Source organism: Semicossyphus pulcher, unplaced genomic scaffold (genome assembly GCF_022749685.1).
Source record: "Semicossyphus pulcher isolate SPU_LCO1_2020_fin unplaced genomic scaffold, fSemPul1.0.p SCAF_8, whole genome shotgun sequence".
NCBI classification, from domain to species: Eukaryota; Metazoa; Chordata; class Actinopteri; order Labriformes; family Labridae; genus Semicossyphus; species Semicossyphus pulcher.
Window position 1 is genome coordinate 10,296,779 of NW_027211759.1, and position 24,701 is coordinate 10,321,479.

A 24,701-nucleotide genomic window follows, 5' to 3' on the forward strand; every position below is an offset into this window, starting at 1 on the left:
GGGGCAGGCAACACATTACCAGCACAGACACAGTGTCTACAGGGCAGCCATTAGGCTCAACAACAGACCCCTGCTGGGCTCCTGGCAGGGGACGCTTGTTAAATGTGTGGCCCTATTGTTCTTCCAAATTGGTCTGTGACTCTAATTGCCCAGTTAGTCCCCTCTTACTGGCTATACTCGTCTACCCGAACTGGAACCAGCCTCCACTCATCAGATCAGGCTGTAAAAGTTGGCCAAGCTGGGGCCGACGAAAGGCTCAGGCTGGCTGCGAGAGCACGGGACCCTCTGCAAAGCCAATGCAGGGCCAATCAGACCGGCTTCATGTCTGAAGCCACAATGACCATGACAGGCTGGGTGGGATAGAGACCTCTGATTCATGAGGGAAAGTCCTCAAAAGGCCCGCAGGCAACAGCCCCAGATACACATCTAAAACTGGAGACAGACGACATCCAAACAAATAAGATGATGTTGGTTTGTAGCTCCATTGTTAATTTAAGAGGCTTAAATACAAAGATGGAGAGAACGAGACAAATTAGCACTTGTGTCTGTGCCCCTGGTCTGCATCTCAGGACGAGATCTCGCTTGTCTTGAATGGGATGTTGGCATTTTATGACTGACTGTTGATGCGTCTGCCTGACAGCAATTATCACTCACATAACACTTAAACTTATTTAAGATATTGTCTAAATATTAAGATCCTAAATTGCATGAACGTATTCTGTATAACACAAATGTGAGTGTTAATGTTAGCGGCACATACTGCAGAGAATGATGCACACGTGTCTTTGCTGCTGATGCATCCAACAGCTAAATAGGTAGGCTAATGGTATTTTTTTTTATGTGGATCTGAGTTTGTGTTATTGGCAGATCAAAGCCAGGTGAGCCAGAAGAGACGATGCTTTGCTAATGAGAACTGGAGGCTCTGCAGATGAAACCCTCCAATTAGGAAGCAGGGACACATGAAAGAGACTAGCAATGTGAAGGAGACTGCCTGTCTGTCTGCACAAAACCTCTTTCTACAGGATCTTTCTGAAATGCAGTTTGAACTTCAGCAACACCTCATTATATAGTGTTTAGTTTTTACAAGTTAGTGGCTGCAAAAAGTGGCATTTTGAACTATTGTGCAAAGCGGTTATGGATGTAGGAGTGTGGAAAAAAGAACAAACGCATCCTTTAGGTGACTATTGCAAACACTTTGCACCTAGCAGGACTTGCCACAAAAACAAGAATAAGAGTTTTTTTTACCCTCTGGACCTATAAAAGCAAATGCAGCTGATTCAGCCTTATGTGACTGGGCTCCTCTCAGTGAAAGCTTTGCTGTGATTGCCCCCCCCCCTCCTCCTCCCCCCCTCCCTACAAAGACCCTCCATCTGCTTAATGCCCCCTCTCTGTCTGCAGTCATCACAAAACAAGCTGTTGTCTCCAAACGCATCGTCTCTGCGTCTTTGATAGGTACTTGATAACAGACTTACAGACTGATGGGGCTGGCTGACCTTGCTGTATATAAAGCAAGCAGCAGCACTCTCAGAGCCATTCAAGGACAGCAGAGCCTTCGGACAGCAAGCCACCTCAGACAAAGAAGCTCATTTATCTACCTTGTGGACTCTCTGGATTGTGCAAACCCGTCACTATGGCTGTGTTATTCGCTGTGGCTCTCCTGGCAATGGCATCTCCTTTAATGGCATTTGACTTGGGCCAGTCCACTCGCTGCGTCGCTATCCCGAATCAGATGAAGGTCTGCAAAGATGTCGGATACTCCGAGATGCGGCTGCCCAACTTCTTGGGTCACAGCAACCTAGAAGGCGAAGTGGTGCCTCGTTCTGAGGACTGGAGGCCTCTGTTGCAGACAGGGTGCCACCCACAAGCCCAGGCCTTCCTCTGCTCCCTCATCGCCCCTGTCTGTCTGGACACGTAAGTAGAATTTTAATTTCTTCTTCTTCTTTTTTCTAATTTCTGTGAAATATTTCTACAAACGTGTCGTTCAACGTGTAACAGTTTGTCTTTCTTTCCCTTCAGTTTTATCCAGCCGTGCCGAAGTCTGTGTGTGGCAGTGAGGGACAGCTGTGCCCCAGTGCTCGCCTGCCAGGGTCACCCATGGCCTGAGGCACTTGATTGTGACCGCTTTCCGGCTGAGGAAGACATGTGCCTTACTCCCCACGCTAAATTTAGCCACTTTGCCAAAGGTATGCATAGATCACAAACCAATTACTAGAGGTCTCTTTTACTTTGCTTGCATTTTCATCCCATTTGCAGAAAACATTACCAAGTGCTTACTCTTTTTAATTTCTTACAGTTAAAATTAAGTGTTATCTATTTTCACAGACTTGCCCAAGCCTGCTTGCCAGAACTGTCCCTCTGTGGAAGAGGCTCCAGCAATGAAAACAGTCCTTGATGCTTTTTGCCAGCATGACTTCGGTAAGTTTTAGAATGCGTTCATTTATCTGTTTGTTAATGTACATCCTGCTCGACCATGTATTTTCATTGTGTCAGATCAGATGATTTATTTTATCTTCTCTTCTCCACAGCTGTGACAGCCAAAATTTATCGGCATCGCCAACCAACAGGAGAGCCCGAGTTTGAGGTTGATGGCCGGGTTGAGTTTATCCGCCAGGGCCCTCTGCTGCCTTACGACACCCGGCACCTTCTCCAGCAGTGGCTCCTCATCAACCTGCGTTGCGCGAATGTCCTTGTGCGCCCGGGACGGTCACAGCTTTACGTGTTGACCGGCTCAGTGCAGCCTGACGGCAGCCTTGCTCTCACCAATCTCTTCCCCTGGCACAAAAAAGATGCAAACATCGCGGTGGCCACTCGCAAGTGGAAGCACCACAAATGTTGAATGGGGAAAGAACTGTACATCTGAAGTGTAGAATCACAACAGAAAAAAGTTCTGATGTGATTCCACACATAAAAAAAAGCGTGATTGAAGACAAAATCAAGGAGGAAGTTTGAGATGGAGAGTTTCTTGGCATTGGATGCACGTGAGGATTCGGACGTCAGTACCCTCTGCCTCCCTCTGCAGCTCCCTCATGCTTCAGCCTCGTCCCTGCTCTGACAGCACACAGTATTAGAATGCACTCAAACCTGTACATAGTAATAATAAATGTAAATTGATTGTAGATTATATTTTCTATAAGGATATTGCTGTATTTATGACATCTTTTTTTATGTGCATGTAGTGTGGAAAAGATGACAATAAAATATTTGTTCTGTGAGAATATACTGTGTAATATATCCCTGTGGAAAACACATAACTATTGAGTAGGTCCTCTCAATCTGTTGCGCTCTGTACTCATTTCACCACAAGATGGCGCTCTAATCGAGAAGCACAGCACTGGTTCACTGTGGTGGTTGCATAGCTCTTGTGAAAGGGTTCAAAAAGACTACACAAACTGATACGCATGCATTAATTTCAGTATAAATTTCAACCTAAAACGCTTCATTCTTCATTCTTATAATAAGAATTTAATTTGCCTTTACATTATGTTGATGCTCTAAATATGAAGTACAGTTGTTAACAATGACTCACGACTGTATTCACTGTAGACGGCCTGTGGTATTGACCTTATGTAGCGCTAATGAGAAGATGAATCACTCACTTTACATCTGAATAGCCTCGTTTTCACAACCAGGCAGAGCAGCTGTAGCAAGGGGCTGCTGAACAATGAGCTCATACTGGACCTCTTTGTGGTCCTATTCTTTTATGTTGTACTCCGAACAGATTGTGAGCTTTCTAATGGTATGAAAAATATGCAAAAATACCAAATGACTTGAAGTGCTTTTAAACATTGTAAATTGCTTAATAAAAAATGTTACGTACTGCTAAACATACTGAGACTTTTTAAGGGTTAAGTATTTATTTATCCCATACGCTAACATTCATTAATTTAAAATGACAAATAGCTATTGTACAACGTGTTGTACTTTTTCCACCTTGGTAAGCGCTGTCTTCTCTCGGCCGAGTAGACAACTAAACGGAGCATACTGCATGACGTACGAAGAGAAAAACCTCATTCATTTTCCTCGATAAACCAATTTGTTTAATCAGCAACGTCGTCATTGTATGAGCTAGCTTCTGCAAGAGGAGCTCTGGTGAGGACAGAGCTCTACTCATCATCTGGTGCACAACTGCGAGAAAGGAACCATGAATACGGGTAAGATGACAAGGTATAAAATTATTGTAAAGTTTTCTTTATGTATTATTAGTGACATTTTTTTACTTCCCTTTTAGTTTGGTCTGCTGCTCTTATCTTGGTGTACTTGGAGCTTTCCATGATGGTTGGAACTACCCCCATCTGTCTCTATGGACAGGCTGATTGCCAGGTTCCCTCCTTGGCAGATCCCTTGGCAGATCTCTTTGACAGGGTCATACAACAATCTTCAAGAATGCACGGCCTCTCCAGTGATCTGCACTCTGAATTTGTGAGTTATTCAAATCATCACATTAATCTATCCCACATTGATCTCCATTTATCAAACATCCAGTATGCTTGTTAGAGTAAGCCATTTCTATTTTAACTGTGTGTGACGTGTGTGCATCTTCGCAGGAGCAGTTTTTCCTTCCCAGCAAGAACCTCATAGGAAAACGAAAGTGTCACACACATGGCATACTCACACCAGCAGATAAGGAGAACGCTCAGAGGCTAGGGGTGAGTATCCTGTTTTTAATATTCCATGGTATTAAGAAAATGTATGAATTTTTCTTGAAATAAAGTTGTACTTTCCCACAGAGCTAATTAACCAGTTTTTTTATATGCAGAGAGAACAGCTGACCGAGGTGATCCTGAGGCTGCTGGGGGCCTGGGATGACCCCCTGTCGCAGCTCCACTGGAGCATGTCTTACAATCAGAATCAAGACTTTAACCACTACAGCTCTAACAAGGCGATGGAGATCAGCGATATGGTGCATGAGCTGACGGATGGAGTGGCAAAAATTGCTGAGAAGGTAAGATCCACTTATGCTTGCCTAACCCTCAATGTTTTGTTTATTAGAAGGATAAACTACTTGAGATGAACCATCTCGTTTTCAATTTGTGTGGTGTTATCCCACAGCGATTGTTTTTATTACAGTGTTTAAAACACTTTGTTATTATGCAACGCATCACTTAATCCAAATTTCATAATGTTACTGTATCTGTGTTCATGCTCTCATTTAAAACATTAATTAAAGTTGTAATCTCGAAGATCTCAGCTTCGTTCTCTTTGGCGGCACCTTTGGCGATAAACGGTAATTGCGGGAGCACACTTCCCAGATATCCAGACAGTGTTGCATGTGTGACGTCCACGGTTGGCTCCGGTTGTAACTCTTGATTTTCCTCGCTGACGGTCGCTTTCCTTTTTAGACTGTTTGCCTTCATCTGAGCGTCGAATTTGTTTCTTTTTCTTTGGATTTTCACTTATTTTTGAAGTTGTATCTGTAGCCATCCATCTTTTCTTTGTTTGTTCAGCATCAGTAGATCACTGTGTAGATTATCAAGGGAAGGAAGCCACTGAGTTTTCTTCTGGGCTTTCTCTTTTTTTTTTTTTACTGTGTGGATTACTTGCAGAGACCAGAAAAGCAGCCACTTAGCTCCGCCTTCCCTCTCTGGCAGACCAACCACTGCTGGCTGATGGAAAGCGCGTCAATAACTGGGCGCCGCTTGTGATTTTTTTTCCACGAAAGTCACACCCAGTCCGTAATACTGCAAATGCAAAGGCTTTCATCAGTGGGCCATAGGCTCAATCACCATTGTGTTACCTCATTCAGTGATAGATAGTGACTTAAGAGACATTTATTTAAATGAAAATCTTGAGATTATTACTTTAAAGAGGCAACGTCCTCGATGCATCGGCTGTGTGTTTCACTTTTGGTGCATTTCATCCCCCCTCTCTTCTCCCTAATTCCTGTCAATCTTCAGCCATCCTATCCAGTTAAGGTGAAAAGGCCAATAAAGTCATCTTAAAAAAATAAAAAAATTAAAGATTAACTGTGTCTAATCGATCTTTCTTCCATCCACATCAGATGAAGCTGTTGGGAGTTCTTGGTAACACTGTGGGTTACGTCTCTTCAGAGAGTCTGCCCCCCTCGTCTGCCTTTTCCTTCTACAAACAAGGAGAACTCAACTCAGTAGACCATCATGACCTGCTCTACTGCTTCCGCAGAGACTCCAACAAAATCAAAAATTATCTCCGTGTCTTGAAGTGCACCACCCTCCCTGGACTGGACTGTTAAACGTGAGAGCAAAGCAGGCTTGTGTATTATCTGTACACTTAGATTAAAGTAGTGTTTGTTTTCTATTTGCTCTAAATTCTTACTGAATGTTCTTACATCCTTTATAATTCATATTATGTGTGCATTTACTGTTGTGTATTATATTTCAATCATGCAGTATTATTGTAATTGGTAAGTCCACTATTTGTCTTTTGAGCATTGAGCATAAAAAGGTCAAAAAATTAAAATCATTAAACCATCATGTTTGTTTTGGGTCTTTTCTTCTTAATTGGGAGCGGAAGCTCTCAAATTGAGGGAATGGTCGATATAGTAGCTCGTTAACATAAGCCCAGCACAAGAAGAATAAGCAATGTTGAAATCAGGCATAATTCAAACGATTTATTTACAGTGAATCTATGCATTCAAATTCATGACAAACTTATTTACAAAATGTAACCGGTGAAATTTGACTCCAAAAATGTCCTGTAAAGAGTATTAGTGTAAAGCTCACAAAAACATCATGAAATAAAAAAAGCTTGCATGTAAAAGCTTTAAATGAAGTGACTCATTTCTGCCTTTAACTGATGGTGCTTTACATTCCAAGAGCAGGAATTATTCCTGGAAAGACATGTCAGTGTAATAACCGATGAATTGCTCACTGGACCAGGAGAACGTATTGAGATGATTAACCAAGTAGTTGAACCTTTTTTCATTTATGATGCAGCAAAATGCTTACATGCATTGAAAAGTTAATAATATCAGTGTTAGTCTTTACAGACAGTGTATTTCCTCTGAACAATTTAACACCACTCCAGTGCTGCAGCTTTTTCAACAGCTTTCTGTGGGTTTGAAAAAGTCATTTGTGTATTTTCCGGTCATTACAGCCTCTCATGTGTCCCTGGCACTCTTCTGTGGCGGCGATCTCTCTGTTTTTGCGTCGGTGTGTTTCTGTGATGGTTCTTCCTCTTCCTGAGCGAGACCTTGAGCCATGAGCTCATCCATTGGGGAGCGAGTGTTATGAACCTCCTTCTCCTTACAGTTTCGCCACTTCATGCGACGGTTCTGGAACCAGATCTTGACCTAAAACAGCAGGAGAACGGAGGCATTTTGTCAACAATTGTGTTGTTGATTTATTTTAAGACATGCTAATGGCGTAGCTCTAGGGATGGCAATGTCTGTCTGTCTTTGGTCCAACGCGTGTCAGATGGATTGAAATGACTCTTGTTTTGCAGGCATTCAACTTGTCTTTAGCGTTAAAGCTCCTGTGAGGAACTTTTGGTTTGTGTTGATTTTGGCGCCCCCTGTGGACAAAGCCGTACCTCTTATCTCTTTGCTGATTTTGTCCTGTACAAGCTTAAATGGTGTTTTTAACAAATAATCCTGCTTTCTTTAACAGTCATATGTTACACTGCCTTTAAATTTTTGCCCAGGAAAATGTAAACAAAGGCAGCATGCAGTTAATCGCTTCGCCTGACACCTACCCCCCAACCAGCAGCTTCAGGCATTAAAAATAACTATCAATCAATCATGTCGCTGATGGTCTGGTTTGCTTTTGTAGCTCATATAGAGTCATCAGAATTAATTTCAGCCTGTTTCATAAGCAGCAAAAACTAAACTAAGATGGTGAACAATATAAACATTACACATGCTTAGCGTCAACATCTTTGAATTGTCATAGTGAGCATGTTAGCATGCTGACTAACTGCTATGGGTCTCTAACAACAGACTGTAAACGGAGGAATTAGGCAATTCATTTGGTAATTCATACTCAAAAATACCTGTGACTCCTTTAGACTGAGATCAGCTGCCAGTTTGTTCCGGTCTGTCTTGCTGATGTATTTCTGTCTCCGAAATGTTCTCTCCAGTTCCTTCCGTTGTTCTTCAGAGAACACAGCCCTCCTCAGGATCCCCCTTCGTGATTTATGACTTATATCAGCAGACCACATTCGAATATTTGCTCCCTCTGAAACATAGAGAACAAAGATTTATTTTCAATGTGTTGTCCCAAGCTGCTCAACATCAATGAAGTATGCAACTTTAATTAGTAGATGCCATTCACGAAATAAGGCATAGCTTCATATGAAGGCAGAAATTATACAAGCACCATCAATGGAAATAAATACATTGTGTGTAGTGATTGGAGATTAAGAAATATATGTTTCACTATATGTCCCATTTGTTTCATTAATTAGACTGTTTTCATTTAAAAAGAAAAACTCCCATTCTTTCCACATCAATATGTAGAATTTACCATCACATTTTCCTTCAGCCAAACATCGTGCCTGTTTTTGTCACACTCACTTTATCACTCACTTTTCATTTCTTTTTTTTCTATTTGTCCAATTTAACAAACTGGGGGTGACTAAATAGAATTGAAAGCCACTTCAGCTGAGAAAAAGGGATTTGATGAACTGTGAGGAGCAATCCCACGCTACTTCACTCACAGGTGCACGCACAACAAAAGTCAAGTGGAACAATTTATCCGATCCATTCAATGTTGCCTTTTTAATCTGTACGACAAATCTGCACATAGACCACCTCTAGGGAGCACATAACCGGTTTGGACATGCTTCTCACTTCTCTATTGGGAGTCAATGGCTTTCACTTAAATAGCTGATTACCAGGTCACTCCTGGGCATCGTGTGTGTCTACCCTAGTGGGACAACTATAGAGCCCTGTGGGACACCAACAATAGAGCAGTTCAATGGAAATGCCATTACTCGATGGCTCAGTGCCCCAACACTAAATCTTTTCACTTGCAGGTATGAAGCCGGTTTGTATGTGAAGATGAGCTCGAATAAGTCTATAAAAGTCACTTTCATTGAATGCTTTATGTCCTAGTCAAGAAGCCTCCAATGGGCAGGAATGAGAGTTGAAGGACAGGAGAAAGGAGGGGGGTCGCTGAACCAAGCTCTTTAGCCGTACAATGGCTGGGGGATGTTCCTGGACCAGCCCTCTTCTGTAGAGAAATGGGCAAGTTTTTTGTGCTAAATGGAGTTCATTGCTGCAGTGAAAAATTGCAGTGAGGTCGCGTGTGGATGGCGGAGTGAAAGTGCCAATTGGTCACGGCCAGACTTGGCATTGTTGCGTTGCTGGGCACTGTGGGAAAGTGTCAACCCACTAAGAGGACTTCAGGGACCTGTGGGATGAGGGCTTTCTGATTTGTGCTATTTTCCACAACATTTGACAGGCATCGTAAGTTGCGGCAACTAATAACTTCCAATTGCAGCGGGACAATGCCGAAGTACGACAGCTGCTAGTCTTAATTAATAGCACTTGGGTACAAAATAGTGGTAGTGGTATTTATTAAGCCTTAATCAAATGAACTGAAACATTTAAAGTATAATTCAGGGAAAATTAAAACAATTCAGGAGCAATTACAGGTTTCCTGGATGTTTTTAAATTTCAAGCAACATGTAAATGAAACTGATTTAAAACAATACATTTTTAATGTGCTGAGGGAGTGCTAAGCTTTGAAACAGCCTGCTTTATTTCAGCAGTAAGAATTCACACCTGGTTATTATAATCTTAATATGACAGAAGACAAGATGTTTATTGGCTCTGCATATTTGTGCTAGTAAAAGTGTGTATTTGCAAGTACAAAACAGGGGGCCCCCAGGGACTCTTAAAAGCCTTGCAACCCACCCCTCTTCCCCATCCTAAACAGCCGTGAATGGTTATGAATAGAGCTGTGCAGAGTTGAGCAGAGAATTAGCTCTTTGGCATTGCATCAGTAATTAGCTGTGGAGAGCATGGGAGACCCTGCTGCTAATGCTTAGAGAGGAGCTGAGGCATCGCTGATGAGGCATAAAACACTCACTGGAGAAGACAGGAGGGGGGCTGGACCCACCGCAGCACGCCAGCAGATACTGCGGGCTCCGCAGGAAAACGCTGCTCAGTACACCTGCACAGATAGATAGTGACAGTCAGATATGGTTGTTTAGGAAGCAGGTGAGGGACTAATACCTGGACAAGCATTTGTACTTTGATTTTTACACTTTTTTCTTTGTAATTTACTGATTTTTACAACAGTGCATCGCTTTAGGTGATGCATACACATGGAACTATATCCTCATTGGATATTTAAATGTTTTTTAACAGCTAAATGAGATTGAAAACTTCCCATCTAAAAGACAAACTCAGTCGGTTTTAAATGAACTGCCTGAATAATACTGGGCTCTGTTAATGAACAAGCCAAAATGAGATATTCCACTTAATTCTTTGCACTGGTTTACAATTTTATTTTAAATGAGTGATGTAACCCGTTTTGTTTTTTTCTTGTTAAGACTGAAAGCAGTGGATCTGTGATCAAATCTGAACGTTGTAAGAAGTTATTTATTACGTTTTTCTTTTTTAAATAATATTTTACAGAAAATGTTACATTTAGTTAGATTTTGAAATACTAAAGCTTCCTAAATTAATATAAAGTTTTTGTTTGCTTAAGTGAGTGAGACGGCCCTATCAGGCATCTTACACAGATGTATATTAACTTTTGAAATTATAGTCCATATTAACAGACTGTTTTTTTACTGTAAATACTGGAAACTATCGACCTCCCTCATGCAAATTAACCATCTGTTACATAATTACATTTTTTTTTTAAATTACATTATATATTTCAACATCGTTGCATTCCTCATATTTGCCCAATTGTCTTTTGCAGGCTTGTAGATACCAGTTTGATATTTAATGTTTAATGTAGGCTTGTAATACCAGTTTGATATTTAATGTTTAAGTGGAGAGCAAAGTTTAACCGGAGTCAAATTCCTTGTATGTGTTCGTACCTGGCCAATAAAGCGGATTCTGATTAGTTATTTATAGAAGAGGCCTTTAAGTTTTCCTTTGGTGGTTGACAGTAATCATTTCCAAGCATGTTTGTAAAAGCAAAGCAGGAATATCTTTCTTGATTAAAGTAATTAAGTTTTAATATAACAGTCTGTAGAAGATTGGCCACTTACAAAAATGCATAAAGCTAACTAAGTTAAACTTTAGACAAACAGCTGATTTCCAGTCTAAAGAAATATTTACCCTTTACATGATCTAAGTGTTATATTTGTATAAAAAGCCTGTTTTGTTAAAAAGAACAGTTTACCTGCGTGTGGCAGAAGCGGTCCTCCTAAATCTTTGACCTGCTGGGGACTGTGGGCCTGGCTTTGGAAGACTCCATGCTCAGAGCCCCAGGTTCTCCTGAGACGGTCGCACGCTGCTAGTCTCATGTGTCCACCTGCCGTCCCCTCCTGACGGGCCGAAGGTGTCTGAGACTGCAGCAGATTGTCAATAAGAAAACTCTTCCCCGAGTTCCCGAAGCCCGGCAGAGCAGGAGGAGAGGCAGCCATGTTCCTCCTGGTGCAGCTCTGAACTGAGACCATCCTGTTCACACAGTGACCCGAACACTTGAGTGCCCTCTTCAGCAGTCACAGCTCAGTGACACTAAATTCTCCTTTAATCCCTTCTCGAGTGACCAGGCCAACTTCATTAAACTCTGAGGAAAACAAAAGTTCCCTGCTCTTCCTCCTCCGGGCCTGCACTTTGCTACAGGGCTGCGTCCTGATTGGCTGAGTGGCTCTAATGTGCTTCTCAATTCAGATAAGGCTGGGGTCCTTTCTGGAGTGGCAGAAGGTGGGTCTGGCTCATTCATTATGTCAACTAGCCTATTAAATGATAGACACCAGAGACAATGAAGTGCTGGCCAAAGTTTAACATGCACCAAACAGTCTTCTGCAGTAGTAAATAGTTTTCTCTTTTCTCCAGCCTCCCATTGTGCCTCACACAAACCCCTCAGCAGTTCATTCGCAATGTGGCTCCCCCCCCCCCCATTTTATGTCAAAAACATTACTCGGTGAGGTTTTTTTTAATTGCAACTTAAAAAAAAAAAAGTAGTTCACAAAGACATGAATCGCATTTTAAGACGAGATATTTTCTCCTCAAAAATGAAAGGAATAGTGCTGAAAATAAAACACAACCTTACGTCATGTCACCTTAAATTCCATTACTTGAATGACCTTATATGTATACTTTTCTTTTTTTATTATTATTTGGTTTTTTTTCAATAGTGCTATTGACTAGTATAAGTTGTATAAGTAGTTTTTTTTAAACTTTTAATTAGCTGTATTTATACATTAAAATCTTACCAACTAAAGTTTTATGCAGATGACATCACATTCTACATAATACACACAGATAGACAATGAAACCAAGATGCGGTGTTAATGTTTATTATAAAACAATGTCATTGCCAAGATCTATTTAAGCCAACCTGTCTTTGGCAATTTGCTCAATTTTGGCAACTTTTTGGCCAATTAATTTGCCTCTCAGTCTATATTTTGATTTTATATTTACAGCTGGTCGAAATCCTGGAAGACTTTCGTTCTGAGAGGTTCATGTGGCTCCACAGGCAGCAGATTCGACCACATATATTCCTCCAGTGCCTGAAGTTTAGTGTATGCTGCACATTTGATTGTTGCAACTGTAAAATACAAACGGACACACAGCCCTGCGCACGCACGTCAAGATGTTTTGGTACAAACATGTCCGACGAGCGGCTTGTGTAACCTTTCACACTGCAACTAATGATCCTCAACATCATAATAGAAATCCAACAAGAGGGGCGACAGACGCGGAGTTTAGGCACAGTAAACAGGCATATCCACTCTGGTGGGGTGTGCGGGAGGGTGGCAGCGAGCTCCAGTCCGCGCGTGTAGTTACCTCATGCTGAGCATGGAAATTGGCCCAGACAGCTCAGCCTATTGTGTGACGGCCAGGGAGCCAAAGGTTGCTTGTAATCAAATTTGAGGTTTTATTCCTCAGACTGGTGGAGAAGGCATAGCGCTCTGTCACACGATGAGTGTTTGCAAGTCTGTGTGCACTTTCTCTGTGTTAACATGATCCACATGGACCAGCGGCTGTGGTAGTCCCCCACCGCTTTTTGTTTGGTGAAGAGTCATTAGTTTAGACGGTACGATAGACTGCTCTCCTAAGCCTCTATAAACTGTACTTGGACTTTAAAAAGGACCCTGATTTTGGTTAAGGGATGTTTTCTGTGATAGCATGAAGACTAATTCTGAAGTTTACTTACACTGTCACACTTTCTCCACGCTTGAATTAGCATCTCGGTGACAAATAAGAATCTGAAGCTATTTCAAATATTGTAGCGAGCCCTTCGATCCTAAGTCCTGTGCAGTCCTGTGAAAACCATATATTTCTCTGTTCTTCGATATTCCAGGTAGAACCAGTCTCACACCACTTTGTGCACATTTTAAAAGGCACGGCTAAGAGCGTATCATCATTAAGATTCACCACTTCGTAATTAGCCAGATTCCAATAGAGCTCTCCAGGAGAGGGAGGTATAATTAGGCTATTCTTACACTGTAGGTCTTGGAAACACCCTGAAGCAAGTTCATGTGAATTTATTTGATGTCCATCTCTTTTTTGGAAATGGAGGGAAAAAAACAGAGGTCCCTTCTTTCACAATCTTCACAATGGCCCTGTTGAAAGGCAGTACTCTGCAGACCGGCTGAGATCCCTTTTCTCTCTTTTTAACCCCACTAAAGCTCTTAAAAAGATACCGGCCCATTGCACACGCAATTGATATTCCACCACTCGAACTTAATATCGTGAATGGAGGGCCAGGCTCTATGAATCAGGAAGACAATGCGCTTAGCTTAGCAGCAAACTGGCACTTTGTGTGCGGTGTCTGTGCCCCAGAGGAGGAAGTTTCTAATGTGAGCCTCACAATTGTGTGTCTATAGAGTTCTAATGAGCTTCTGTATGCTGAGTGAATGGCTGTGGGCCATTCACCATGAGGGCCCAATGAGCCAGCTCACTGCACACATTCACAATGCGATCCAGGGGGAGAGGGAGTGGCTGTGCGCAGCAACAGGGCTGCATGGGCAGTCTATAAAAGATCAGCATTCGTATACTCGTGTTTCGATGAAGAGTGCATCCATTTTTATCTGGTTACAAATAAAATAGCATATTTTTAGCTCAGTTTCAGCCTCCTGTCCGTTCTAAGCAGTTGTTTTTCTCACCTAAAACGGGACCCTTTCCAGAAAGGTATCCAGAGTGGAAAAATGTTCAAATGCTACCTTGTTCTTTTATAGAGATAAAGGCACTTTTTTTTCTCTTCAAAACAATGACGTAAGCCTGCCCACTCACACCCGGGGGGCTGTGCAGAAGCAGAGTTAGGACAAACTTAAAAAAGGATGTCAGCACATGGCGTGTGGAGCACGTTAAACTCATTTCAGACGCATGTTTCAGCGTAATATGGAGCAATTAAGTAGTTCTAAAAGGTGTACATTTTTTGTTAATGGAATAAATTCAGCAATAAAAACCTTAAAAAGTGAGCACATGGACATTGTAGTGGATATCTTTGATTTTTACTTATTTATTTTTTTAGGCTATCTGACCAACTGAGGAATAACTTCAGTAATTTTATTTTCAAGATGCCTAATAATAGATTCATTATATAAAAATTAATATTTAAAGAATGAATTGACAAAATGTTTCTAAACATTATCAAATGTTGTTTTTGACACAATCTAAAATATTAAAAAAATCAAATAAAAGCTGCACATGAAGAGCCTCATAAATCGGCTTCATTGATCCATTGTCTTTGGAGACTGCTCGCAAATAACGCCGATATACTAAAACATTCAAGGGAATGAAAGGCAACAAAACCCTTTTTCTTCACAATTTACCCAGATTTAAAAACAAAACATTCATTTGTCCCCCTTTCTGCCTGTTGCCACATCCTCTCTCATGCTAATGGACAGTTTTGATCCAAATGTAAAATCCAAAGAATAAGCAGGTCACAAGAACTGCATCCTTTCTTGGCTCAGCCAGTCCTTCAACCTTTGAAGGAGCACGAAGTGTGTTTCCTTTGATTCTCTCGGCCTCTCCGTGTCCCTGCAGTAACTTTGTGTTTCCCGTACCTCGGGTCATCTTGTGCTTAGCCCTGTGATGGTCCGAGAGTGACACTGTCTGTTGTTTCCTAGTACTGCTACACTCTGATAATCACTGCAATCCACTGCTGCGCACACAAGATGGCACTGAGAGAATGAGAACCGTCTGTATTTCAGTTGCAGGACTGAAAAGGAAGAGCAAAGCTGTATCGTTTTGTATAGTGTTCCTGGAAATCCCCCTTTTTCATTCCAAGTTTTTGTTACATTCTTAAGACATTTTCCAGTTTTTTCTATTGCTTTACATATTGTCATTCTAGGACTTTATTTAAACATGTAACGCTGTTGCAGTTCTTGTAGTCTCTTTAGCAGAAAAGGAACTTAACTTCTTAAAACATACAGCTTTTATCACTATTGGTGGCCTCGTTGTGACATCACGTATGCTCAACCTGAAATTGTTGCATATATGCAGTTGTTGTTGCTTCACTTAAGCCCTACTTTTCTTAAAGGGCCAGTTCACCGATTTTCAACCTCAGTGCTATCATGCTATTATGGGGAGCTAATGCCATTATGGTAGGAAAAAAATGCAATTTCGCTCTGTGCCTTTGGAGGACGCTATCTGCTCCTACAATGGGCCCTGGAAAACCTCCACCAGACTACGTAAAACGTGTCATCTGGCGGAGGCCAGGGAGCTCGCTAAACTAAACCCAATGTAGGACGCCCACCTCCGATGTCATGTCTCGTTCAAAATCGGTTTGAAATGTAGACTGCTGATTTTTTAGATGATCCACCACTATATTGCCATATATATTTAATTCCAACACCTCTCTCGCGCTCCTTTCAGAGGGAGGGCGCAATGCACGCTGGGTGTTGTAGGAATGTAGAATGGGCGAAACCCCGAGCTGTTTGTACAACTTTCTCCACAGCTTTTTCTTCTTTAATATTCAAATGTATCAAAGATTGAACACAATATTTAGCGGACTGCTCTAATGAATCACCAGAGCGTACCATTTCCATATGACTCATGTATTGCAGATCTAATAGACAGGGAAGGTCAATACAACATGCAACAAATGAATCCCTGGAGAGCCGTGTAAGAACAATAGGGACATTTTTTCCACATTGATCCTGGCACCATTACTGCAACGATTCCTTTTCTGTCCGTTGCATTAGTATTTCTATACGATAGAGTTTTGACCAAAGTGCATAAACCTCTAAGAGTTTTCTAATTCATCACCCATCTGAATCTTTCAGAGATGAACGACAGGACTTCCTCTGTTCCCGCTGACCTTGCCCTGAGAGATTCGGTGTGTGTCAGTGAGTGTGTATGTGCGCGGCAGGACTGTGTGAGGTTATTACTTTTCATTCTTGGCTGGGCACACGCTTTAATGACTCTTATTTTCCTGATGGCACTTTAGGAAATGACAACTTGTGGGCAATACAAAGTAATTACATTTCCTGTGTCTGCACCCAGAAGAAATCTGGTATTATTAATAATGAATAGAGAGGTTGGAGGCCCTCTCCCACAGCAGATGTGACACTCTGCCTCTGAATGGAGGGCCGTTGCTCTGTGTTGTTTCAGCTTATTGACCTATATGAACAAGCTGTCTGACATGCATAAGGGCCGATTTGTCAAACTCATTTTACATCAGCGTAAAACATGTTATTGGCCTTAGAAACTTTATCAGAAAGGAGGCAGGTTGATTCGACAAATAATTTGCTGTTATTTTGTTGTCCACACAGGAAGTAGACTTGTCCTTATAATCATTTATTTCCTTCGGGATTTGTTCCATCTTGTCTTATCTGCTGGCTTCCACTTGTAAACCGACTTTAAAGAGACCTGCACGGCCAACTAAAGACTTTCCCAGCAGTCCAGGGATATTTCTGGATGTTGCTGCGGACTTGGGATCGCCTCTGAGCAGACTGTATGCAAAGAGGCTTCGATTCATGTCCATCTGGCAGGACATTCATTGGGATTCAGGGAAAATATAGCTCCTCTTAAAAAACCATGGTATGGCTGCTGATAAAACAGCCATGTTTCAACATGCTAATTGGTCCCATGGATGAAGAAGATGCAAGAGGAATAAACAAATATTCAAAGCACAAAGCATCTGTGCTCTATAAAAAGCCGTTAACAAGGCTGAATTTGTTTTCATACCACCTGCCGGAAAGCCAAACTCCAACTTTACTGCATGACTTAGCTAATTGAAAGAATGAAACTGTATGGAAATTTAAGCATTCATGGCACTCTTTTAAACTTTGACAGTTGATATTTTCTTGATTGACCTTTGTGCTTTATATGAGGACAGAGAAGACAGATGGTTTGAGAGAGGAGGGAGGGCCTTACATTCCACACCACATAGTTTAACACCAATATACACTTAAATCCTTCAGACTCTAGCCTCATGATTACCATGTGACCTTAACAAATCTGTGACCTCATGTAACATCCATGTGAATGCACAGAAGTGGCTTACATGCTCGGGGACTCTCCATCCGTCAGCAGAGCAGATGAAGTCTCTTGGATGAGGCCTGGAACATCTTTAAGATGATTTTAAAAGCTCATCCAAATGTCTGTTGTTCTGCTGACCAACCTTATATATTTTACCTATATATATATATATATATATATATATATATATTGAACCTATACTGTATATTGACTGCAAGTAGAAGGGTGAAAAATATTAAGTAATGAGTAATCCTTTTAATGAGGCTGCAGGCTTTTAAACTGAAAAACCTACACAGGATGCAGACACAAAAAACTCTAACTAAATATCCCCCTTTAACTTTTACCTTTAAGTCTAGTTATGAAAATTGAGTTCTAGAGGCAGATTTCAGACTTTAGACCAATGACTGTATATGAAGATGGACGACGCTTCCCCATCAACCCTCATTGTGAAGCCAAAATACCCACCAATGCAGGCGCTGCCATCTTGCTCTTGGGACATCTTTTCTACCCCGGAGTCTGCGCAGTAGAGATCGGCGGGTGGAGCCACGGTAACAATGGACATAAATCAGCATGGTAAGAACTAATAATAGACAGAACTGTATTTTGATTTTATTTGACTCATGTCCCATCTGTTAACATGGAGGAGGCGGGCTGTATGACCTATACTGCAGTCAGTCAGCAGGGGGCGCGCCACATGTTTTGGCTTCACTTTTAGGGAGCCGTCTTGTCGTCCATCTTTTTATACAGCCTCTGGGTTACACACATCATTTTCAGTTGCTTTAAACTTCACTAAATTCTACTAAAGCTTTATTTTTTAAGGTTATTTCTTTCTGTAATCTTTATAATAATTACTGGGAATGGTCCAGGAGAAGTACGTGTAGTCTTTTTGCATGAAAGGAAATGTTTATATTTACCATTAGAAACTTCATCCGTTGCATTTCCGGTTGACAAACTGAACTCAATGTGCTAAACATACAGTCGTTGGCTAAACATTAGCTTATAACATTTGACTGGAATTAACTGAGCAATGTCTCTATTGCACATATTATTTTTCCTAATGAGCTTGTTGTTTCCAGGAAACTTTTAAAGAATTATAAACTTTAAATTTCCCGTCGGAGATGAAGATGCACTGTAGACATAATGCTGCTCTTGGCAAAAGGCGTGGTTGCAGCTTATTTCTTCTCATGTCTGGCCACAAGGGGGCTTCACAGTCCCTCTTTCTCTCCCTCTCTCCCTCACTCCTCGACATGTCCCCCCTCCTCTTCCTCCCTCTGCCCCTCCTTCCTCCCCCTCTCTCCGCTCCCTCTCCCGCTGCTGCCGGAGCGTGTGTTCAGCTGGTGGAGCAACGGCAGCAGGCAGCTCGCTTTGTGCGTCCCTCTCTCAGCCACCTGTGCCGGCGGATGGTGCTGATGGAGCAGACCGTGCGTTACATGGAATAATACCTTCATTGTGACCTTTTTCTTCTTCTTCTTCTATTCGGATTTCCGTAATTGCGTCATTGTGGGCATCTAAAGTTGTGATGATGATGATGCCTGGACCACTCAGCATTTGGGATTGGTAATCTAGCCTTCTGCGCGAGGGTGAAGACATCGTTCGCATGTGATTGAACAGTACTGTCTCTCGGAAGTGGACAAAAACATGGACTAATTTATTTTTTGTACACATTCACCATGGGATTATTACAGCTATTTCTGGTTCTCGGCACATTTTGCGCCTTCTCAGGTAGGACACAGGGCAGTCACTGACTGTACAGTAACATCTATTGCAACATGTAGCTTGTATGGTAAGATACATATTAGTCAAATATGTTTTCCTCTTAGAAAATTAGCCACCTTTTCCTCTTAGAAATAATCATCCCTGCTTGATCTAGCAGCTCGCACACACTACAGTAACCTCCCATCTCTTCCCTTAACACCAGCAGGGGATTTAACAGCATCACAGGTGTCCTTGCTTCCTAATAACAATGACAATCTTGTGTTTGTGTTTTTGCACATTAGTTGTAGGTTTTGGGGTTGACCCTGCCCTGCGAATCAGCGTGTTTGATGAACTAACGCTTGGAGAAGGCTTTGATGGAGTTACTCAGGTCCAGGGCTTCCACAGCGAGTCTAGAGCTTTCCACTTCCAAGGTACAGTAACACACATTCCTTGTATTTTCCTTCTGAGATAAGGGATCAAATGTGTCCAGAAGAGGCGTGCATGTGGAGATATGCACGACCAAACTGCTGTCCTTCTCATGTTTTGTTTAAAAAACTTGTGAAACCAACATTAATCCACAGATAATCTCCTTTACTGAGACGCCCGATGGGGACCTTTATGCTAAAATGTCAGATCATCTGATGATACTGTTGCCAACACTCTTTTTGTGTTAGATTTACTACTGTGTAAGAGCCTGTCAAAAGCATAGTACAGTGGATTTGCAGTTCTGTTTGCAGACATAGTTTGGGGCCCCTCGGACTGCCACCTGCCTGAACAATAGGCGATGTTAGGTCCCCATGAAGACGGGGGGTGAGGAGGAATAAATGGGTGCATCACGCAAAGGAATCATAGAAAGACTGAGCGTAATCAGATTAGGCCGGGACGAAACCCTGAGAGATGCATAATGAGGGTAAATGGGCCCCTTGCTGGAGTTTACACACTTCCTGAGTGTGTAAGCAGTGTGTGTAACCCCTCTAAGAAAATATGAACAGGAGGAAGAGTGAGTAAGATGTCCATGTTGCCAGTTCTGCAGGCTAAATTTAAGGTATTTAACAAGTGACGCTGTCAAAGCTGCAGGACTGCTTCATTTTTATTTAACGCACTCTTTTGCCCATGTTACATCTTTGTCATTACATGTCAGACACTCATTACCATCCAAATGAGACTGTTAACAGCCTCATCAGAGTCAGAGTTCAAGATTTCTATCACAAGCCAGACAAAAGTAGCAGCAGAGGAAGTAGCTTTCGGCTCCAAGATCAGCTGCAACACCAAAGATGAGGCAACATCCAAATCTTTTCAGGGGGGGCGTCTCAACATCAGATAATGTACCAAAGTGAAAGTGTTGTTTTGGGACAGAGAGACGCCACAATCATTTGTCGGCAGTTTTCTTCTCCGCTCCTTCTCGCTGATATCTTCTAATCTCCCCGCACAGCCGCTGAAACAGCAGCACTTCTGCATGGAGCAGCAAACTCCAGCATCTCTGTGAAGGCAGGCCATTTGATGTCCTCTGTGTAGACAACGCTCAGAAGTGCTCTACGCAGGAAGGTAGCAAAAAAAAAAGAGACGGAGGGAGAGGGAGAGAGGCTACACGAAAGAGTTATAAGAGAAACAAAGGCAGTCATAGGAAGGAGCTCTCACAGCTTTTGTCACGAAACGCAAAAAAAAACCTGGCAGCTCTCAGTCATTACGCTCTTCCCTGCCTCACCTTTGCTTAGCACATTCAGATACCCGGGCGGGGAAGGCGGAGGCGTGTTATTTATGGCAGAGCTCGCCTCCATTCTTCATTTGGGATGTCTATGTTAAGTCACTGATGCTGGGCGAGGGGGGGAGGCAGGGAGAGGGAGGCGCACCGGCAAAGCAGACCTGGGCCTCTTGCTTGTTTGTGATCAGAAAATAGACAGAGAGAGGCACATATACCGAGAGAGAGAGAGAGAGAGAGAGAGAGGGAGCCGAGCTGTCTGCCAGCTGTTTGATAGACTGTGCTGATTCCACATGTACGGATGCTCGCCTGGCTGGGACCGGCAGACAGGCCCACGGTGACATTCCGACGCTCATTAGATAGCAGGCAGAACACATCCATGGCTGTCCTCTCTCCACCGCCTGCCTGCCCGCCTGCCCGAAGGGAAGGCTGTTATCTCTGGGTGCAGAGGGTGGAGGCAGGAGGAGGGGTAGCTGCTGAGAGCTGAAAGCGAAGGAGCAGGGCAATTGAAATGTGTACATGTGCATGTGTGTGCATAACGCTGCTCGCTGTATCTTTGGATCTGTCTGCCAAAGTATGGTTTTTTTGTGTCTGAGAAAGAGGAGAGCAGGAAGCAGTGGGGGGATTGCTGTTTAGCGCACCCCTGCTGATGCTTTTGAAGGTAGCTGTCAGCGCTACATTGCATGGCATTAGGAGAGGTGGACCTCGGGGACGGGCATAATAATAAGAGGGGGGTGGGAAACGCCCCCGGGCTATGCTCCCCTCATGTCCTGATGCCAGGTGATGCTCAGCCACACCACAGAATCATCGCATCATTAGCACTCCCCTCCTCTCCCTCTTTTTTAATATCTCCACACCCAGATTTCTATCAGTATCTATATAAACAAGCACAGGGGCCACACCCAGAACCCCCCCCCTCCTCCCTTCCCCCAACACACACACACACACCCACGCTCTCTCCCTTCTCTTGCTACAAAACTCATTCCAAGTGCAAACAACACACTTGCTAGAAGCGTCCTTTCAGCTGCAGAGCGAGACTCTACCCTGTAATTGTATCCGTGTGTGTGTGTGTGTGTGAATCCTGTCCGTCTCAGAAGCATGTTCTTGCTCAGATTGTTTGAACACTGCCGCTGAGGTGTTTCTGTGTATGTTGTGGTGATTATGTCCCCGACTGCAGCGACACTGAAGTGTAACAGGATGGAAGAGACTCATTTATAATACAGCAACACTATGTGTGTGTGTGTGTGCTTCCTGGTGGAGACAGAGGGAGTTAGTATGGATGTGGGTTTGTTTTCCTGCATTTATCTGCGTGTGTGTATGTGTAACAGATATTAGTGTTTGAATCGGAATGAAAATGGTGTGTTTCCGCTGTAGGGGCTACACTTGACAGCTGCTATTTCACTGGTGCTGCTGGTATTCATACAATGCAGACTAAAGAATCTATACAGGAAGCTGCACTCTCTGCTGAAATGTGTCTGACGAGTTTAGAAGGAGCCGCTTTGGAGCACACTTTTAGGATGGAAAAGAGAGCAAAATGTAAATGTACCTACAGTAAGATTAATTAACACTGACAAAAGAGGTTAGTGTAACAGTCATGCTAAACTTCTATGCTCTATTTATGCGTTAAGGTCCTTTGGAGAAGAGCCAGAAATATGCAACAGAGCACACATTGCACGTTTGTTTTAAGGATATTTTTGTCACATTGCTCATTTGCTCTAAACAAAAACAAGCAAACTACAGTGGAGAAATGTCTTAGTGACATGCACACAAGTGCAAACATAGAGTAAGAAGAGGGTCGTTTAATCTTCTAGTCTTAAACATGTAGGCTTCTCCCTCTCAAACAGGTGCTTTGTACCTTCTTTATGAGAGAACTGGCTCTAACTTGTAGAATAGATTTAATGTTTTAACTATAAGCAGTGATTTTCTGAAATTGAATATAAAGCTGTTCAAAGTTATTGTTCTTAATATTCAGCTAAATTAAGAAGTTATTATATTAAACCAGTACTTTAGATACTGAGGAGGTAAGAGGATGGATTCACTTTTTCTTAAAGGAGCAACTCGCCCCTGGAAAAAGCCGCTGTCAGTTAAAGCTGGTGTTCTCTGTAATCGATAGAAGCAATAATATTTGAAAATAGCTGTGGAGAAAGTCGTACAAACAGCTCGTGGTCATTCTACATTCCTACAACACCCAGCATGCATTGCGCCCCTCCCTCTGAAAGGAACGGTCCAGTGAGAGACGCTGGAGTGAAATACTACCGTTACTACCACAGAGCGGTACAGAATCTGTTATACGATGAGAATACACCGGTGGATCGTCTAAAAATCTTCAGGTCTGCAGTCTACATTTCAAACCTGACAATTTTGAACGAGACATGACAAAGCTCCCTGGCCTCCACCAGATGACGAGTTTTACGTAGTCTGGTGGAGGTTTTCCAGGGGCCATTGGAGGAGCGGATAGCGTCCTCCAAAGGCACAGAGCCAAATAAAAAAAATGTCCCCTACCATAATGACATTAGCTTCCCATAATAGCATGATAGCACTGAGGTTGAAAATCAGTGACCTGGCCCTTTAAGTTTTCCTGAGGAGAATTCTGTCCACATGTAAAGTACATCTAAAGGGTTATTGGTTGCTGCTGCATCCTGGCTGCGAAGGCATCTCTATGTAATAGATGGAAACAAAACCCCACAGTCCGCTCTGTGTAAAAACTCCCTCCACAGTTTAGCTGAAGCTAATAAGAGTCTACTGCAGTCTGCGTCAGACAAATCAGTTAGGTTACAGACTTTTCAGTATGAAATTTTCCTCTTTGTGCTGCTCAGACAGTGTTTCCTCTCCGAGCAGCAGCAGAGGGATGCTGACAAAAAGTAAGAATTGTAAAGTAGAAAATACTCGTCTGATTCGTCTAACTCAGACTGCAGAAGCCTTAAATTAGTTTTAAGTTTCACTTGCATGGAAGGAAGAAGAAGCCCCGTCTTTTACACGAGAGTTGCTTTCAGAAGTGACCTCTTTGCAGCCGGATTGGACAGGAGGAATGTTTAAAGTGAACTATACCTGTTTTCTGTACTTAAGAATGAAGGTACTTGAAGTTTTTCTTGGAAATCTAGTGTAGCAGTTTATCTTATTTTGTGATGTTGCAAAGAACCAACACATATTTTCATGAAGCTGATGTCGATCTGTATTGGGAACATGTTGAAATAACATCAAAGCGTGGCAGATCTTGAATTATTCAAGGAGAATGCAACCTTTAATACTCGATTACTTTTTTATCTTTAACCAACTTCACATTTTTATGCAGTAACAAATGAACCAAACACAATGCCAAGTCAAGATAAAGCAGGTGATTTACCTGAATTAAGTCCTTCTTAATCAGCATAATCCAGCTCAAAGGGATTTTATAACAAAATATAAGATAATCCCTCTTTACTCGTTATGTATCCTGCAGATTCTGCAGTGAATTCTGTTGCATCGCCAGAAAAGTTATCCAACCTTTCCAAACTGTTGACTGACATTATCCCCAGCTCCCCGTGGTCAGAATCTCTTTTACTCGCTGCTTTCTGAGGCGCGCCTGATCCCCCCCGCTCCTCACAGGACGACCACGGAGGGAGAGAGATTTCTGTCCCCGCAGGGCAGTTATACAGTTGGGTGGCTGGAAGGCTGTCATTAGCCCTGTGTATGTGTGAATGTCAGACAGGCGGTCGCTGGAGAGGTGATCTGAGAATTGGGGAGAAATTGCTGGCCAAAGCAGTCCTGGAGGTGCCCTTGGCTCGGTTTAGT

General features: G+C 42.5%; 3 protein-coding genes across 3 annotated transcripts in view; all 3 read left to right on the plus strand.

Moving 5' to 3' along the window:
• Window positions 1–1,630: 1,630 nt before the first annotated feature.
• szl (sizzled) lies at window positions 1,631–2,836 on the plus strand. The gene is made up of 4 exons (XM_069687198.1): window positions 1,631–1,911; window positions 2,017–2,183; window positions 2,323–2,415; window positions 2,526–2,836. Exons 1-4 carry the CDS (start codon window positions 1,631–1,633, stop codon window positions 2,834–2,836), a joined length of 852 nt encoding a protein of 283 aa, XP_069543299.1.
• A 1,305-nt stretch (window positions 2,837–4,141) lies between these two features.
• On the plus strand, window positions 4,142–6,208 carry LOC138612661 (prolactin-like). The gene is made up of 5 exons (XM_069686034.1): window positions 4,142–4,151; window positions 4,229–4,419; window positions 4,545–4,646; window positions 4,757–4,942; window positions 5,999–6,208. Exons 1-5 carry the CDS (start codon window positions 4,142–4,144, stop codon window positions 6,206–6,208), a joined length of 699 nt encoding a protein of 232 aa, XP_069542135.1.
• Window positions 6,209–18,900: 12,692 nt separating this feature from the next.
• Window positions 18,901–24,701, plus strand: part of LOC138612948 (protein kinase C-binding protein NELL2a-like) — a 99,917-nt gene continuing 94,116 nt past the window's right edge. The window contains exons 1-2 of the mRNA XM_069686484.1: window positions 18,901–19,258; window positions 19,534–19,662. Coding sequence (XP_069542585.1) covers window positions 19,207–19,258; window positions 19,534–19,662 — 181 coding nt within the window. The 5' untranslated portion in view covers window positions 18,901–19,206. The remainder of the gene's footprint in view (window positions 19,259–19,533; window positions 19,663–24,701) is intronic.